The sequence below is a fragment of the Macaca thibetana genome, chromosome 18 (assembly GCF_024542745.1).
Source record: "Macaca thibetana thibetana isolate TM-01 chromosome 18, ASM2454274v1, whole genome shotgun sequence".
NCBI classification, from domain to species: Eukaryota; Metazoa; Chordata; class Mammalia; order Primates; family Cercopithecidae; genus Macaca; species Macaca thibetana.
In genome coordinates, this window is record NC_065595.1 from 214875 (window position 1) to 232572 (window position 17698).

At 48.1% G+C, this 17698-nt stretch overlaps 1 protein-coding gene across 1 annotated transcript in view; it reads right to left on the reverse strand.

Annotated features, from left to right (window-relative positions):
- Nucleotides 1-11461: 11461 nt before the first annotated feature.
- Nucleotides 11462-17698, reverse strand: part of RBFA (ribosome binding factor A) — a 252019-nt gene continuing 245782 nt past the window's right edge. The window contains exons 6-8 of the mRNA XM_050768220.1: nucleotides 15604-15688; nucleotides 13549-13622; nucleotides 11462-12087 (exon numbers count right to left, since the gene is read on the reverse strand). Coding sequence (XP_050624177.1) covers nucleotides 11706-12087; nucleotides 13549-13622; nucleotides 15604-15688 — 541 coding nt within the window. The 3' untranslated portion in view covers nucleotides 11462-11705. The remainder of the gene's footprint in view (nucleotides 12088-13548; nucleotides 13623-15603; nucleotides 15689-17698) is intronic.

Genomic DNA, 17698 nt, shown 5'->3' on the forward strand with positions numbered 1-17698 from the left:
ATTTCGTTCTTATAGTATTCCAGGGTGCATGTGTGTGTGTATACATATATCCTAAATTTTTAAAGCATTTTTATATAAACCACATTTTATTTATCCAATCATCAGTGGAGGGACACCTAACTTGAGCCCATGACTTTGCTATTGTGATAGTGCTGCAATAAACACACAAGTGAAACTGTCTTTTTAATACAGTGATTGCTTTTCCTTTGGGTAGTAGTAGGACTGCTGACTTGAATGGTAATTCTATTTTTAGTTCTTTGGGTTGTACTAATTTTACATTCCCATCAACAGATTATAAGCATTCCCTTTTCTCCTCACCAACATCAGTTGCTTCTTGACTTTGTAATAGTAGCCATTCTGACTGGTATAAGATGGCATATCATTGTGGTATTAATTTGCACTTCTCTATTAGCGAGGTTGAGCCTTATTTTCATATTTCATTGGCTGCTTATATGTTGAAAAACTTCTGTTCATGTCATTTGCCCACTGTTTAATGAGGTTATTTGGTTTTTTTCTTGTTGAGTTCCTTGTAAATTCTGAATATTAGTCCTTTGTCAGGTGCACAGTTTGCAAATATTTTCTCCCATTCCACAGGTTGTCTGTTTACTCCACTGAGTATTTCTTTTGCTGTGCAGAAGCTTTTTAGAGTCCCATTTGTCCATTTTTGTTGTTGTTGCATTTGCTTTTGAAGTCTTAGTCATAAATTTTTGCCTAGACCAATGACCAGAAGAATTTTTCCTAGGTTTTCTTTTACGATGTTTATAGTTTGAGGTCTTACATTTGTCTTTAATACATCTTGAGTTAATTTTTCATATGGTGAGAGATATGGTCCAGTTTCATTCTTCTACACATGGCTATCCAACTTTTCCAGCATCATTTATTGAATAGTGTCCTTTCCCCAGTATATATTTTTGTCAACTTTGTCTAAGATAAGTTTGTTGTAGGTATGTGGCTTTATCTGGGTTCTTTATTGTGTTCCATTGATCCTGTGTTTCTATTTCTATACCAGTAACATGCTGTTTTGGTTACTATAGCCTTGTAGTATAATTTGAAGTCAGGTAATGCGATGCCTCCCGCTTTGCTCTTTTTGCTTAGATGTTTTGGCTATTTGGGCTCTTTTATGGACCCATATGAATTTTAGGATTTTTTTTTCTAATTCTGTGAAAAATGTCATTGGTAATTTGATAGGAATTGCACTGAATCTGTAGATTGCTTTAGGCAGTATGGTCATTTTAATGATACTGATTTTTCCAAGCCATGGGCAGGAGATTTTTTCCATTTGTTTGCATCATCTATGATTTCTTTCATCAGTGTTTTGAAGTTCTCCTTGTAGAGGTCTTTCACCTCCTTAGTCAAATGTATTCCTAGGATTTTGTTTGTTTATAATTATTGTACATGGAATTGAGTTCTTGATTTTGTTCTCAGTTTGATCATTATTGGTGTATAGAAATGCTACTTGTTTTTGTTCATTGATTTTCCATCCTGAAACTTTACTGAAATAATTTATCAAATCTAGGAGTCCTTTGGAGGAGTCTTCAGGGTTTTCTAGATATAACATCGTATCATCAGCAAACAGATAATTTAACTTTCTCTTTTCCAATTTGGATTGTGTTTGTTTTTGAGACAAGGTCTTGCTTTGTCATTCAGGCTGGAGTGCAGTGGCACACTCACGGCTCACTGCAGCCTCAACCTCTAGGGCTCAAGTGACCTTCTCACCTCAGCCACCCGAGCAGTTGGGACTACAGGCACATGCCACCATGCCCGACTAATTTTTGTATTTTTTTGTACAGTCAGGGTTTCATCATGTTGCCCAGGTTGGTCTCAAACTCCTGGGCTCAAGCGATCCACCCACCTCAGCCTCTCGAAGTGCTGGATGACAGGCATGAACCACTGTGCCTGGCTAGATGCCTTTTATTTCTTTTTCTTGCCTGGCTGCTCTAACTAGAACTTCCAAAACTATGTCCAATAAGAGTGGTCAAAATGGGCATCCCTGTCTTGTTCCAGTTCTTAGGGAGAATGTTTTCAACTTTTCCCTATTCAGTATGATGTTGGCTATGGGTTTGTTGTATATGGCTTTTATTATTTTGAGGTATGTTTCTTCAATGTCTACTTTGTTGAGGGTTTTTATCATGAAGGGCAATTCCACATCATTTGAAATGATCATATGGTTTTTGTTTGTTTTGACAGCGTCTTGCTCTGTTGCCCAGGTTGGAGTGCAGTAGCATGATCTTGGCTCACTGCAACCTCCACCTCCCGGGTTCAAGCGATTCTCCTGCCTCAGCCTCCCGAGTAGCTGGGATTACAGACATGTGCCACCATGCCTGGCTAATTTTTGCATTTTTAGTAGAGACGGTGCTTCCCCATGTTGGCCAGGCTGGTCTTATACTCCTGACCACAGGTGATCCACCTGCCTCGGCCTCCCAAATTGCTGGGATTACAGGCATGAGCCACTGTGCCCAGCCATGGTTTTTAATTGTGTATGTGGTGAATCACATTTATTCATTTGTGTATGTTAAATCATCCTTAGATCCCTGAAAAATAAAACTCACTTGATTGTGGTGTGTTATCTTTTTGATGTGCTGTCGGATTTGGTTTGCTAGTGTTTTGTTCAGGATTTTTGCACCTACGTTCATCAGGGATATTGGCCTGTAGTTGTTGTTTTGGTTGTGTGCCTAGCTTTGGTATCAGGGTGATACTGGCTTTGTAGGCTGAGTTAGGGAGGATTTCCTCCTCCTTGATTTTTTGGAACAGTTTCAGTAGGATTGGTACCAATTCTTTGCATGTCTAGTAGAACTTGGCTGTGATTCTGTCTAGCCCTGGGCTTTTTTGTTGTTGGGAGATTCTTTTTATTACTGATTCAAGCTCAGCACTCACTATTGGTCTGTTCTGGATTTCTGTTTCTTCCTGGTTCAACCTTAGGAGTCTGTATGTTTCTAGGCCTTACCCATTTCCTCTAGGGTTTCTAGTTTGTGAACGTAGAGGTATTCACAGTAGTCTCTGAGGATCTTTTGCATTTCTGTGGTGTTAGTTGTACTGCCTCCATTTTTACTTCTGACTGTTTATTTGCATCTTCATTTCTTCCTTAATCTAGCTATCAGTTTGTCAATTTTGCTTACTTTTTCAAAAAACCAACTTTTCATTTCATTGATCTTTGTATTTTTCTTTTGGTCTCAACTTCATTTAGTTCTGCCCTCGTATCTGTTATTTCTTCTGCTAGCTTTGACTTCGATTTGTTCTTATTTTTCTAGTTCCTTGAGGTGCAATGTTAGGTGGTTAATTTGTGATCTTTCTGTATGTTTAATGTAGGCATTTAATGGTATAAACGTCCCTTTTAGCACTGCTTTTATTGTATCCCAGAGATTTTGGTGTCTTGTGTCTCTGTTTTCATTTGTTTCAAAAAATAAATACTTAAGAGTGAGTTCACAGGGAGAAGCCCAATAGACACCCCTTTCTTCAGCTCATCATTGTGGACATCGCCAGGAACAGTACAACCCAACACTGAGAGCACAGCATCACTGACATTGTGGACATCACCAGATACATACAACCCAACACTGACAGCACAGCATCACTGACATTGTGGACATCACCGGGAACATACAACCCAACACTGACAGCACAGCATCACTGACATTGTGGACATCACCGGGAACATACAACCCAACACTGACAGCACAGCATCACTGACATTGTGGACATCACCGGGAACGTACAACCCAACACTGACAGCACAGCATCACTGACATTGTGGACATCACCAGATACATACAACCCAACACTGACAGCACAGCATCACTGACATTGTGGACATCACCAGATACATACAACCCAACACTGACAGCACAGCATCACTGACATTGTGGACATCACTGGGAACGTACAACCCAACACTGACAGCACAGCATCACTGACATTGTGGACATCACCGGCAACGTATAACCCAACACTGAGAGCACAGCATCACTGACATTGTGGACATCACCGGGAACGTACAACCCAACACTGACAGCACAGCATCACTGACATTGTGGACATCACCAGATACATACAACCCAACACTGACAGCACAGCATCACTGACATTGTGGACATCACCAGATACATACAATCCAACACTGACAGCACAGCATCACTGCTGTGATGTTCCTGCCAAAAAAAGCAAGTCCTGGGAGGCTGAGACGGGCGGATCACGAGGTCAGGAGATTGAGACCATCCTGGCTAACACGGTGAAACCCTGTCTCTACTAAAAACAAAAAATTAACTGGGTGTGGTGGTGGCGCCTGTAGTCCCAGCTACTCGGGAAGCTGAGGCAGGAGAATGGCGTGAACCCGGGAGGCGGAACTCACAGTGAGCCGAGATGGCACCACTGCACTCCACTGCACTCCAGCCTGGGTGACAGAGCAAGACTCTGTCTCAAGAAAAAAAAAAAAGCAAGTCCTAAATGTGATCATGAGGAAACACCAGACAAACCCGAACTGAAGAACGTTCCACAAAATAACGGCTATACTCCTCAAAATTAGGGCCACGAAGGCTCAAGGAAGCCCAAGAGCTGCTCCAGGCCATGGGATTGAGGGTGACCGGTAAACATAACAAGTGCCTCTGCAACAGACCCTTTGCCATAAAGGACATCCCTGGGGCAAATGGCACACCTCAAAGAGCCCTGAGGATGAACTGACATCAGGGCTGGCTTCCCAAGTGTGCTGCCATGTGGGCATGGGGGCCTCATGCTCAGTTAACATTCCGTTGTTACCATCTTTTTTTTGAGACAGGGCCTCACCGTGGCCCAGGACGGAGTGCAGCGACTGTTCACGGGTGCAATCGCCGTGGCCCAGGACGGAGTGCAGCGACTGTTCACAGGTGCAAACGCCGTGGCCCAGGACGGAGTGCAGCGACTCTTCACGGGTGCAATCGCCGTGGCCCAGGACGGAGTGCAGCGACTCTTCACGGGTGCAATCGCCGTGGCCCAGGACGGAGTGCAGCGACTCTTCACGGGTGCAATCGCCGTGGCCCAGGACGGAGTGCAGCGACTCTTCACGGGTGCAATCGCCGTGGCCCAGGACGGAGTGCAGCGACTGTTCACGGGTGCAATCGCCGTGGCCCAGGACGGAGTGCAGCGACTGTTCACGGGTGCAATCGCCGTGGCCCAGGACGGAGTGCAGCGACTGTTCACGGGTGCAATCGCCGTGGCCCAGGACGGAGTGCAGCGACTATTCACGGGTGCAATCGCTGTGCTTGCAGCCTCAAATCCCAGACTCCAGTGATCCTCCTGCCTCAGTCTCCTCAGCACCAACAGCACGTGCCACTGCACCTGACACTACACCAAAATTTAACAGTGGGTGTCTCTGGGAGCTGAGACTACAGGGGGCTTTTGTTTCTTTTATTCTGTTGGTATCTGTTTTACATTTTTCAACAAACAATATGTATTCCTTCTGTAAAAAAAAAAAAGTATGAAATCATTTTTAGGAATACAGAGTGAAGGGCCGAGCGCGGTGGCTCACGCCTGTAATCCCAGCACTTTGGGAGGCCGAGGCGGGCGGATCACAAGGTCAGGAGATGGAGACCATCCTGGCTAACACGGTGAAACCCCGTCTCTACTAAAAATACAAAAAACTAGCCGGGCGAGGTGGCAGCGCCTGTAGTCCCAGCTACTCGGGAGGCTGAGGCAGGAGAATGGCGTGAACCCGGGAGGCGGAGCTTGCAGTGAGCTGAGATCAGGCCACTGCACTCCAGCCTGGGGGACAGAGCGAGACTCCATCTCAAAAAAAAAAAAGAAATACAGAGTGAATTTATTTCCGTATCTTGCCAGCATCCACATGTATTTATGATCTTTGAGTCCACAGTAGAACAGCAGCACAGAAGGGTGACTACAGTCAATAATAATTTAATTGTATATTTAAAAATAACTGAAAGAAATATAACTGGATTGTTTGTGACACAAAGGATAAATGCTTGAGGGGACGGGTGCCCCAGTCTCCATGATGTGCTTTTTCACATGTCTGTATCAAAACATCTCATGTACCCCTAAATATATACACCTACTATGTGCCCATGATAATTAAAAGTAAAAATAAATTGACTGGGCACGGTGGCTCACGCCTGTAATCCCAGCACTCTGGGAGGCCGAGGCTAGTCGATCACGAAGTCAGGAGATCGAAACCACCCTGGCTAACACAGTGAAACCCCGTCTCTACTAAAAAATACAAAAAATTAGCCAGGCCTGGTGGCGGCGCCTGTAGTGCCAGCTACTCGGGAGGCTGAGGCAGGAGAATGGTGTGAACCTGGGAGGCGGAGCTTGCAGTGAGCCGAGATTGCGCCACTCACTCCAGCCTGGGTGACAGAGCGAGACTCTGTCTCAAATAAAATAAAAAATAAAAATAAATTTTAAAAAATTATAATCAGGAAACACTGATCATGACCCATCCTCCCCAGTTCCCTCCCTTCCCATGTCACAAGCCAGGAACCAAAAGGTCTCTGCTCCCCTTACCCTGGCCTGGGCGGCACCGGCCTGTCCTTCCTCTAGCTCCGGCCGTCTCCCTACCCCTCTGTCCCCTCATTCTTCCCCCAAAATACACTCAAGCCCTCTCTCCTTCAAGGCAGCTGGCAAATTTTCAAAGTACCTGAAGTTTCTGATGTAAAACCAGGTTTTCCTTCTGGACAAATGGCGTGGGGAAGAAAACTGGACTTCTATTCCTACGAGAGGGTCTCAGGCCCTTAGAGCTAGAGATTCTGTACTAAACATAACACTGGAAAAAATCAACCCAGGGAAGTCACCTGTAGAGCAGAGGTTCTAATGCTGGCCTCATCCTCAGACCACCAAGGGGGCTCTGGCCTGTCTCCAGGCCCAGGTGTCTTCCAACAGCAGGTGTTTCAGATGCGTAGCCAAGGCTGACAGGCATTGTGCTGGATGTTGAGTCCAGTCTTTTGGGGGCCTACAAGGGGTGATTACATTCCCCCGTCTACCTCAAAATGTTCTAATGTTTGTAGAGTTGCTTACTGGGCCATCTGCATTACCAAGGAACAGTGAACCAGAAGCTTGAAGTGGCCGACAGTCGGGTTTCAGGAGCCCCCAGGGTATGTGCCCTGAGGTTTGAGATCCATTAACCTACACTAACAAGGTAAGAGACAGTGACTCAGGAGAGCTTCTCAGATTGAAAGCCTGTGAAGTCGTTTCATGTTTCATCAGCAGTTTCACCTTGACAGGTACTTGTAAAAGCTCACAAGGTTGATCTGAGGACTTCACTGGATCAGGTACTTGTAAAAGCTCATGAGGTTGACCTGAGGACTTCACTGGATCAGGTACTTGTAAAAGCTCACAAGGTTGATCTGAGGACTTCACTGGATCGGTGCCTCCCAAACTTCTGGGTGTTCAGTGTGCGTGCACGTCAGCCAGGGAGCTGCGGAAATCCCCACGAGTGGGCCCATTCAGGAGGGGGTGAGCTTCCGTGTCCCTAATCTGGAGGCCTAAGCCAGTTTTCTCTGAAACGTGCCCACACTCCACTTTCTAGGAGGCACTGAGCCGACGCCTGGTTGGATTCCCTGCAGGCGCTTCACCTCTCCCTGGGCCTCAGTTTCCTTATTTGAAAACTAAGAACAACTCTGTGAGACTGCTAGGGACGACAATACCACATCTGGCACAGGCGTGGAGGTCTGGGCAGCAGCCTGGCGCTCTCTGGGCCTAACTCTACCTTCCACTCCCTCTGCCCACTCCTTTTTGTCCCTTCTGGTCTCTGTCCTCACAGCTCTAGACACTAGTCCCTGTCAGATGTGCTAGAAGGGACCTGAGACAAATTGATGGCAACAACCTGTTTTGTAACAATAAGTTGCTAAAAACAATAAAACACAGCCTGGGCACATCAGATGCATGCAAAGGACACACAATTGAGGGTGTTCTCTCCTTGTTTAACACCTTTCCCAAGCTGGGGGGCGGGGGGTGGGTTAACACAAAGCACTCAGAGCAGTGCCTGACCTGTGAAGCAGTACTGCATGGCAGACTCTGTCTTTACTCTGCTGTGGCCCCTATGCACCTGCCTCAGTCTCTGTCTTCCACGGTGACAGGCTGTTCTCTGAAAAACTCACTACCATTGAGGTGTTAATGTCTAGTAGAGTTAACCTGATACCCATCTTGCCACATCTGGATTTGAATTGGGGAATTCTCAGTGATTTTATCTGTCAGGATGCTTTGCCTGCAACTAACAAAAGGACTAAGTGAACTTATCGTTAACAACGAAGACCCTCATCATCCCACTCAAGAGAAGAAAAGGGGCAGGAGATTGTCTCACACCTCGCTGGCACCAGGCCCAGCTTTCTCTGCCGTCTCACACCTCACTGGCACCAGGCCCGGCAAAAGCCATCTCACACCTCACTAGAACCAGGCCTGGCTTTCTCTGCTGCCTCACACCTCGCTGGCACCACACCCGGCTTTCTCTGCCATCTCACACCTCGCTGGCACCACGCCCGGCTTTCTCTGCCGTCTCACACCTCGCTGGCACACCTTGAAGCAAGTATTGAGAGGCAGGAAAAGCGGCAGTCGCTTCTCGCAGGCCAAAGTGCCCATTTCTACACCCGGTGTTGGCAAGAACTCAGGAGCCTGAGGTGGGAGGATGGCATGAGCCTGGGAGGTTGAGGCTGCAGTGAGCCATGATCACGCCACTGCACTCCAGCCTGGGCAACAGACCTGTCTCAAAACAAAAAACCCTCTCTCAAAAAGAGAAAGAACGGAGGTTCCCTGATGCCTTTGCTTTGAGGGAGGACCTTGTGTCTACCAGATCCGTGAACATTTGCTGCCCAGCTGGATTTCGGTTAGCAAGGAAGAAGTGGGTGACCAGTCTCCTCCATGCCATAGAGCCTCAGACCCCAAGGAGTGCGTGGAGAACAGTGGAACCTTCATCATAACGACAGACAGTCCCAGTCCTGAGCACCTCGGCCAAGTTCCTGAGTCCTCCAAGCTCTGGCAACTTCATCTATAGAATGGGGTTGCCAGTACCCACCTCACAGGGTGGCTGTGAGGATGAGTGAGTCTGCACAGACAGGCCCAACAGTGTCTGGCACCTGGCACACACTGGCACGCAGTAGCTTTTACCACCATTCTTCTTAGCATTGTCTCCTTTTCCTCAAGGGCCTTCTTTAATTAAGCCACTCAGTATTTACCTGCATAAATATTAATGTTTTCGATACAGCATGCTGCCCAGACCCCCAGGATTTCAGATAAGGGGCTGCAGACCTGTGTATACTTTTCAGAAGTGATATAAATGTAAATGAGATTATAGGTTTGTCTTTGTTGAGATCTTCGAATAAGAGCTATTTGTACACTTTTAATACATTATTATTATTATTTGAGTCAATCTCCTTTTTCTTCTTAAGAGACAGGGTCTTGCTATGTTTCCCAGGCTGGCCCCAAGCGTCTCAACACAAGTAATCCTCCCACCGCAGCCTCCCATGCGCGTGCCTGGCTCAGTCTTCATTTTGAGTCTTCATTTCAGTTTGGGTGCTCCAGGGCCTGACGTCCACGGGTGGTGCTGCAATGTGAGGCCTCACATGGTCCCCTCAGGCGCTGGCACAGCACTGACCCTGTTCCCTGCCCGGCAGTGCCGTGGAGGTACCTGCAGAGCTGGCATTCTGCTGACATGGCCCCCTCAGGTGCTGGCACAAGCACTGGCCCTGTTCCCCGCCCGGCAGTGCCGTGAAGGTACCTGCAGAGCTGGCATCCTGCTGACATGGCCCCTCGGGCGCTGGCACAAGCACTGACCCTGTTCCCCGCCCGGCAGTGCCGTGTAGAGCTGGCATTCTGCTGTTTTCTCATGGAGTCATCATGGTCAAGTACCAGAGCCTTGTAACCTGAAGTTATCTCGCTAGGGAAATACAAAAACGTTTTTTAGGATGTTGTGCTCGTAAATCACCACCATGCATTTCCCACATCAGGATGGGGAGGTCTCCTGCACATAAACGAATTCACACAGCCACGTTCCAGTAACACCAGATACAAAAGGCCTTGGCCTGACCCCAGCCCATGACGGTCGCCCAGCAAGAGTAAGCAGCAAACTGCTTGTTGGAAGTCAGGGAGATGTGCCGTTGGTCGCTGCAGTTTCACCTCATTATCCTGACCTACATGATGATTAACCACAGACACGTACACCCCTTAACTGGACACCTCTTAACTGGCTACCAGAAACTCTAGAGCTAAACATCTGGCTCACGGTGTAATGGAAACATGAGCCTTTATGTGTGGTGGACACTTTGTAGCCTAATTTCTGGCTCCCTTTTTTTCTCTCTCTCCTACTCATACCATCATGTGGGATTTTATCTATCCTTACAAATTGTCTTAAATCCATCCTTCTTAGTTTAACTGGCCTTAGGCAGTGGCCTCTCCATTCTGATGTGGAGTATAAACAAATAATTTCCTAGATCTGAAAAAAATCTTGCTTCTGCCATTTGATGACTTATAACAGCTTAGTCCCAGAGCACAAATGAAAAGACAAGGGAGTCAGCTTCCTGCAGCAGCATCTCCTACAGTCGTTCCTCCGCACAGTGCACATGCAGCTTTCTGGGTAGTGGCCTCGTCACTCACCCACAGCCACTGTCTGCGGCACGTGGCCTGGATCCGGCGGTCAGCACGGCAGGCTGCTCAGTGCTGCAGATCTGCCATCCCTAGGACATTTCTCCTTTTGGGGAGGAGGCTGGCAGGGCACAGCACCTAAAGCCCCTGCTGCTTCCAGATTCTGCTCCTGCACCATGGGCACCTGTCATGTGCAAATGCTGGGACAGATGCCTTCCCTGTGCCGTCTTGATTCTCACAGCCCTGCTGCACCGGCAGAAAGCCGGTGGATGGGATGGCACTGACTCATAGTGCAGAACCTGACAGAATCGAGAGAATTCTGAATTTAGAACCTGACAGCTGACAGGGGCTGGGGCATTAAGAGGGAAGCCGAACTAAATAGTAGCTGACGAGGTATAGAATCTGTGTTTTCTCCTCTGATAAATCCCTGTGTCAGAAGTGACACAAAGAATTCAGTATAAACGAGTCACACTCTTCAGAAGGCAAAGACCAAGTCTGCTGCACATTGGGATGGATTAGAAAATACACTAGGTGGCCACAGGCACCAGGGGAAGTGTTACTACTTCAGGTGCGATGGAACCACGGCCAGAGCCAGGGTCACCAGGAAGCCCCAGTAAACCCGCCAACTCACTTTCTGCCCAACCTTGGCCTGAACCAGAAGGTGGAAGCCGCTGCACGAAGCCGTGCTAAAGAGGCCAGTCGCGGACGAAGTCCAAGTGCCTACTCAGCAGCTCCAGGGGGTTGGGAGGCCCTGGGGACCCTCTGCTCTCTCCAGGTTTGCAGGTTCAGTTCTCACCCCGGCCACTGCTGTGGCCTGACCCCTCGGGCCAAGCACTCACTGGCACCTGGCAGGGCTCTGCAGGTGGAGGTGGCCACGCCAGCATCTCAGAGACACTATTTTACCATTTTCTTTTTGTGAGAATCTGTGGTAAGATGGCCATTTATTTTTCACATTACACACGGTGTATGGGAAAAACAACAGTGACTTCTGTAGCAAACTGTGTTTAGATACACGGAAAAGCTAGAAAACGTCGACGTAACAGAAGAGCAGATGGTTTTAACTCCATCAACTGCCTCAACAAAGCCACATGCTGCGTCACGTGCCAATGCTTTTCCCTGCGAACGTGGGACAGGCAGAGCTGACGCCTCTCCATCTACTCCCTGCTGGCATTGCAGCCGCGGCCATCCTCCGTTGTGCCACCTCCTTTCTCTGCTTCCAACTCCTCTGCGTCCAGGGCGTAGCATTCGTACTCCGGGGCACCAACGAGGTCCGGGTCATCTTCCACCTCCTCGCCCGACAGGTAACTCTTGAGGGAGCTGTCCTGCTCCAGGCGGGGCCTGGCCCTCTTCCTTCCCTTTTTCATCTGCGTTGTCAGCTCAGCCGCCTGCCCCTGCCACACCAGGCCCCCGAGCCCTTTATCTTTCCTCCTTTTGTACTCCATAATCTGCTTGTTGAGCGCCTCATGATTGATACCACACACGCTGGAGCTTGTGGCCGGCTCTGTGGTGCCACAGGATTGCGGGGCATCGGCGTCCCTGGGAAGGGAGAAGAGGAGCCTTCACACCAAGCAAAAACGGAGCCCCCAATCCACAGTTCATCGCTACAACAGCACATCACACTTCCTACGTCTGCTCGCCTGAGAACCCTCCCAACGTCTGTCTGAGGGTAACTGGAGACAGGAGTGAAGGAAGGTGGGCTGTGGTTTCAACGTTCTCCAGCATCAGAAGCATTTGGCCAGCACAGTCTAGATGCACCATCCTGTACGCAATAAATGCATTTGCGCCAGGCACGGTGGCTCACATCTGTAATCCCAGCACTTTGGGAGGCTGAGGTGGGCGGATCACGAGGTCAGGAGTTCAAGACCCGCCTGGCCAACATGGTGAAACCCCGTCTTCACTAAAAATACAAAAATTAGCTGGGCGTGGTAGCAGGCACCTGTAATCCCAGCTATTCGGGAGGCTGAGGCAGCAGAATCGCCTGAACCCAAGAGGCAGAGGTTGCAGTGAGCCAAGATCACGCCACTGTACTCCAGCCTGGGCAACAGACTGAGACTCTGTCTCGAGAAATAAAAAAAAATGCATTTGCAACTGCTTTCTCTAAGCATGGCCAGGGCCTCGGGCCAGTTAAACTAGTAGAATTACAGGTGAGGTCTATCAGATCTGCCACTTATTAGCCTTCATGAAGAGTCTATTCTTGGTGAACAGCACCTAATCAAGGCCATGTCACGGCCCCTGTATCATCCAAGGATCCACTCTGGAAAGTCTCCAAACCCTGGGCTCAGCTCCCTGACCTGCCACCCCCACACTGCCCCTTGCTGACCCAATCAGGCCAGGCCTGCTACAGCATGGAGCTTTGCTTCCAGCTCAGGGATGTGCCTGGCAGGCTGGTTAAACCTAACTCTGGCAGGTGCCCAGGCGATGCTGACGCTGCTGTCTAAGGCCCACAGGCAAGACCTGCTCTAGCAGCTGCATGCTTGCAATGGGGCCCTCCACAAACATCCCAGCACCCGCAGGCTGTCAGGCACTACAAGTTTGGAAAAGATGTATATGTGTGTGCACATGCACAGGCCCCAAGCCCCACCTCCCTCTACCTCCCTCCTCACACACGACTGACCCATCTATGATGTTTACTGCTTCCCGTCAGCTTCCCCTAGTGAAAGGCAGGTTCCAAAGACAGCTGCATCCTAAATGCTAGACCAGGGCCTGGCATACAGGGGGCACTCAATAACAACATGTTGAACGAATGAAGAGGACAAGAGGCCCTCTCCTCACTGAAGGAGTTATAGCAGACACCTCTGGTAGCCCGAGGCCCCCACTGTGTAAACGTGGCCAGGCCACAGCACAGGTCTATGAATATGGGCTGCCAGCCCTGCGGGCAAGTGCCACGGGGTCCATCAGGCTACTAGGGACGTGGAGCTGTGCAGCTGCTGGGGAAACGGCAATTCCACACCCAGGAATCCACCCCAGGGAATCAAAACATACGTCCACATGCATCACCTGAAATCATTTTGTACAAAGTCGTCTCTTTCATCCCGGGGTCCAAAGTCTGCGACTGCCAGTAACTTGTCAAGCTACAGAGGAACGCAGAGGGTAAACCAGTTAGCCACATCCCCACCGCCGTACTTACAGCCGGGCTCCATGTAACACCAGTGTTGTTAACTGCAGAGCTTTTGATCAGACTTTGCACAATTTCTTCTATTGACTCTTCCCAAATACGAGGATCTGTTCAGTAGCCTGTGCTTTCAAATACCTTACTGTTACTTTTACATAACACGTTTTCTCCGATAACAAAGTGAGGCTTTTTAAAAACTACATTTTAGACTTGTAAATGTTAGTCAAATTTATGAAGAAACCAGTTAAGCATTAGTTGAATTAAATAACTAACCATTATCTGGTTTCCAAGGTAGTTTTGCAAAATGCTTCAGTTTTGCCACAGAATTTGTGTGCTTGGGGGGAGAAAAGCCTCCAAGCAAGACAAGGTAAAAGATGATGGGGACAGTCACGAAGCCAGGAGCCTAAACTACAAGAGAAAACTGCTCCTCAGCCAGGCTCATGGGATGCCATCCACACCATGGCAATGGCCCACAAGCCCTGCTGGACGCTGCATTCCACCCGAACCCTGGCCTGCCTGTCCCCGGCCTCTGGGGGTGTCCTCATCCTGCTCCAAGCACAGCACGCACCCTCCCCTGTCCAGTGACTATTCTGGAAGTGAACCCGCAACACCTGATGGGACCTCCCTCCCAGAGACAGGAGCCTGCGGTGCTGAGCTCAGAGACTGGCACGTCCTCCCCAGGGAATGCCTTGCTGATGCCCTCGCAGCACTGTCCTTGATTCCTTACAGCAGGGATTATAACGTCACTCCTTCGCTTCTTTTGCTAGCAAGGGAAATCACATATCTGTCAAGCTTATTACTTGTACAAAGTTTTTAGTGTTACCTATACACTGATTAATAAAAACCACAAATGTCAAACTGCATCTTTTTCTTCTGGGGATCCAAATACTGTCTGTCCTATACTGAATAACAGTTACCTATAATACTGCAAACGCTACTCGCTGATTTTTGACGGAGTTTTTGAAGGTATAACATACCTTAATAACTACCAGATAACCACCACCCAGGGAAGTATATATTTACGTGTTTTTAATCTTTATAGCTAAACCATCTCTAAAGCAAGGAAAATGATAAAAGCACTTACAGTTATAGGACAGACCTAAGTCTCATAAGCCCTGATGGTGTGAAACGAGAGTGGACTGATCCATGTTGAGAGGTGGGAGGGAGAGACAGGCGTGGGAGGGAAACTCTGGCCGTGTGAAATTTATACCCTAGTTAGAGCTACAGTGATAAGCACTAAAAAATTAAAACCGGAAACAGCAATTACCTCTGGGGACCTGGGCTGGGAACAGCGGCACAGGAGCAAGGGAAAGCCTCTTCATTTGCACCCTTCTTTCATGACTTTTCATTTGTTCCCTTCTCAATGGTTTCTTCCCTTTTTTTTTTTGGACACGGAGTCTCTCACTCTGTCGCCCAGGCTGGAGTGCAGTGGTGCAATCTCAGCTCACTGCAACCTCCGCCTCCCCAGTTCAATCGACTCTTCTGCCTCGGCCTCCCAAGCAGCTGAGACTACAGGCACGCGCCACTATGACCGGCTAATTTTTTTGTATTTTTAGTAGAGACGGGGTTTTGCTGAATTGGCCAGGCTAGTCTCAAACTCCTGACCTCGTGATCCACCTGCCTCGGCCTCCCAAAGTGCTGAGATTACAGGCTTGAGCCACTGCACCCCGCCTCTTCTCTTTTTTAACTGTGCATTATCTTTTCAGGATTTAAAATTTAAATTTAAAATTTTATTCATATAAGCATTTATGTTATAAAAAGTTAATTATTACCTGGGCCCGGTGGCTCACACCTATAAATCCCACCACTTTGGGAGGCCGAGGCAGAAGGATCACTTCAGGCCAGGAGTTGAAGACTAGCCTGGACAATACAGCAAGACCCTGTCTCCAATAAAAAAAATAAAAAGTTTAAAAGTTTAAAAAGTTTTTTTGAAACCTTACCTCAGCGAGAGCTGCACTTTTCTTGTCTTTAACAAACACTATAGGTGGCACATTCCTCACGGTCTGCTGGGACATCAGGAGGTGCCTGGGAGAGAGAATGCACAGAGTCTCACAGCTGTGCCGTGACGCTCAGTGGAGAGGTGTGACGGTGCTGAACACAAGATTCAAGATGTCACTAAGAGGCAGGAGTGAGATTTAGTGTATTACTCAGAAATGAAAACGGCAGCCCAGAAGAGTCATCTTCAGCCACAACTACCACATCACAAAAGGATGCAAAATGCATCCTAACTGCAATTTCCTTTACTTTTCTCAATGCAACTTGTGAGATCTGTATAAATCACCCGACCTGAACTCATCACCATGGCCGTGGGCTCCAGCGTCTGTGCACTAACAGCCTGTCCTCCCACGCTCAGTGGACACGCCCTGGCACGACACGACCCTCAGGTTCCCAGATATTAGACACAGAAGTGATATTTTTATCACGCACATTACATAATACAGACCTAAGGCCAATGTAGGCACGGCACATATAACCAGTGAAAGCCGTGACCACAGACCTTTGGTACACAGCTATGGAAAACCTTGACCCTAAATCTTGGGTGACCCACAGGAGTTGGGAAGAGCGACATTCAGCTCAACTGAATTTTCTGATACGTAAAAATCGGAAAACAATGCTGTCTCAACACTTGTCAATAATCTCCATTTTCTTGGTTTTGTTAAACAGTAAGAAATGAAATGAACGTTCTCTGATACGCAGTTTCACAGAGCCCTGGGCATCATCGTGCATGGTAACGATGCAGGGAAGCCAGGCAGGGTGCCTGGAACGAAGCCCACACGTGGCCACCTTGTCTACGTCTGTCCCCACCCTAAACATGGGGCATAATGAGAAGGGAGGCAGAAAGGAGGAATTCCAGTTCTGAGATTGCTGGTCAGTGAGCTGGATTTCTGCACTTTTTAAACTGAGGAGGAAACTGAATAATTTCTTTATCATCACCCAGCTCAGCAATTCCCAAAATTGTTGGTCCCAGGATCCTTTACAGTCTTAAAAATTACTGAAGATCCCAAAGAGCCGTTAGCTATGTGGGTTCTATCTACCAATATTTACCATACTAGAAACTAAAACTGAGAAATCTAAAAGCTATGTCCTTTTAAAGTCGCTCAAAAACCCACTAAATGCTTACATAGACATTTTTAACAAAAACAGAAAGTATATATTCCCCCCACAAAACCAATGAGAAGCATGGCATTGTTTACATATTTGCACATTCTCCAAGGCCAGCTTCACGGAAGACAGCTGGGATCGCATTGCTGCTTCTGCACTCTGTCCCTCCTCTCACTGAAATACAAGAAGAGCCAGCACAGTAGCTCATGCCTGTAATCTCAGCACTTTGGGAAGCTCAGGCCAGAGGATCGCTTAAGCCCAGGAGTTGGAGACCAGCCTAGGCAACATAGGGAGAGCCCATCTCTACAAAAAATACAAAATGAGCCAAGCATGGTGGCGCGCACCTGTGCTCCCGCTGTATGGGAGGCTGAGGCAGGAAGATCGCTTGAGCCTGGGAGGTTGAGGCTGCAGTGAGCCAAGACTGTGCCCCTGCACTCCAGCCTGGAGACAGAATGAGATCCTGTCTCAAAAAAAGCAAAACAACAAAAAAAATCAGGCCTCCCAGATATGTGTTGGGAAAGAGAGAATTCAACAGCTCTGAGAAAAGTATGGATCTTCTTTGTCACAAAAATTCAACAAAAGTACTTTATTAAAGGTCAGTTGTTCCAGCCTGGCCAACATAGTGAAACCTCATCTCTACTAAAAACACAAAGATTAGCTGGGCATGGTGGTGGGCATCTGTAATCCCAGCTACTCAGGAGGCTGAGGCATGAGAATCGCTTGAACCCAGGAGGCAGAGGTTGCAGTGAGCCACTATCACTCCACTGCCCTCCAGCCTGGGCAACACAGCAAGACTCCATCTCAAATAAATAAATATATAAACAGCTGCAATGAGGAATCTGAAACCACACCAACGAACCTGTCGCGCTCTGCTACATTAAAACTCACCATCGGGCTCACACTGTGAATCTACCTCTCCGCGTGCGGTTTTGT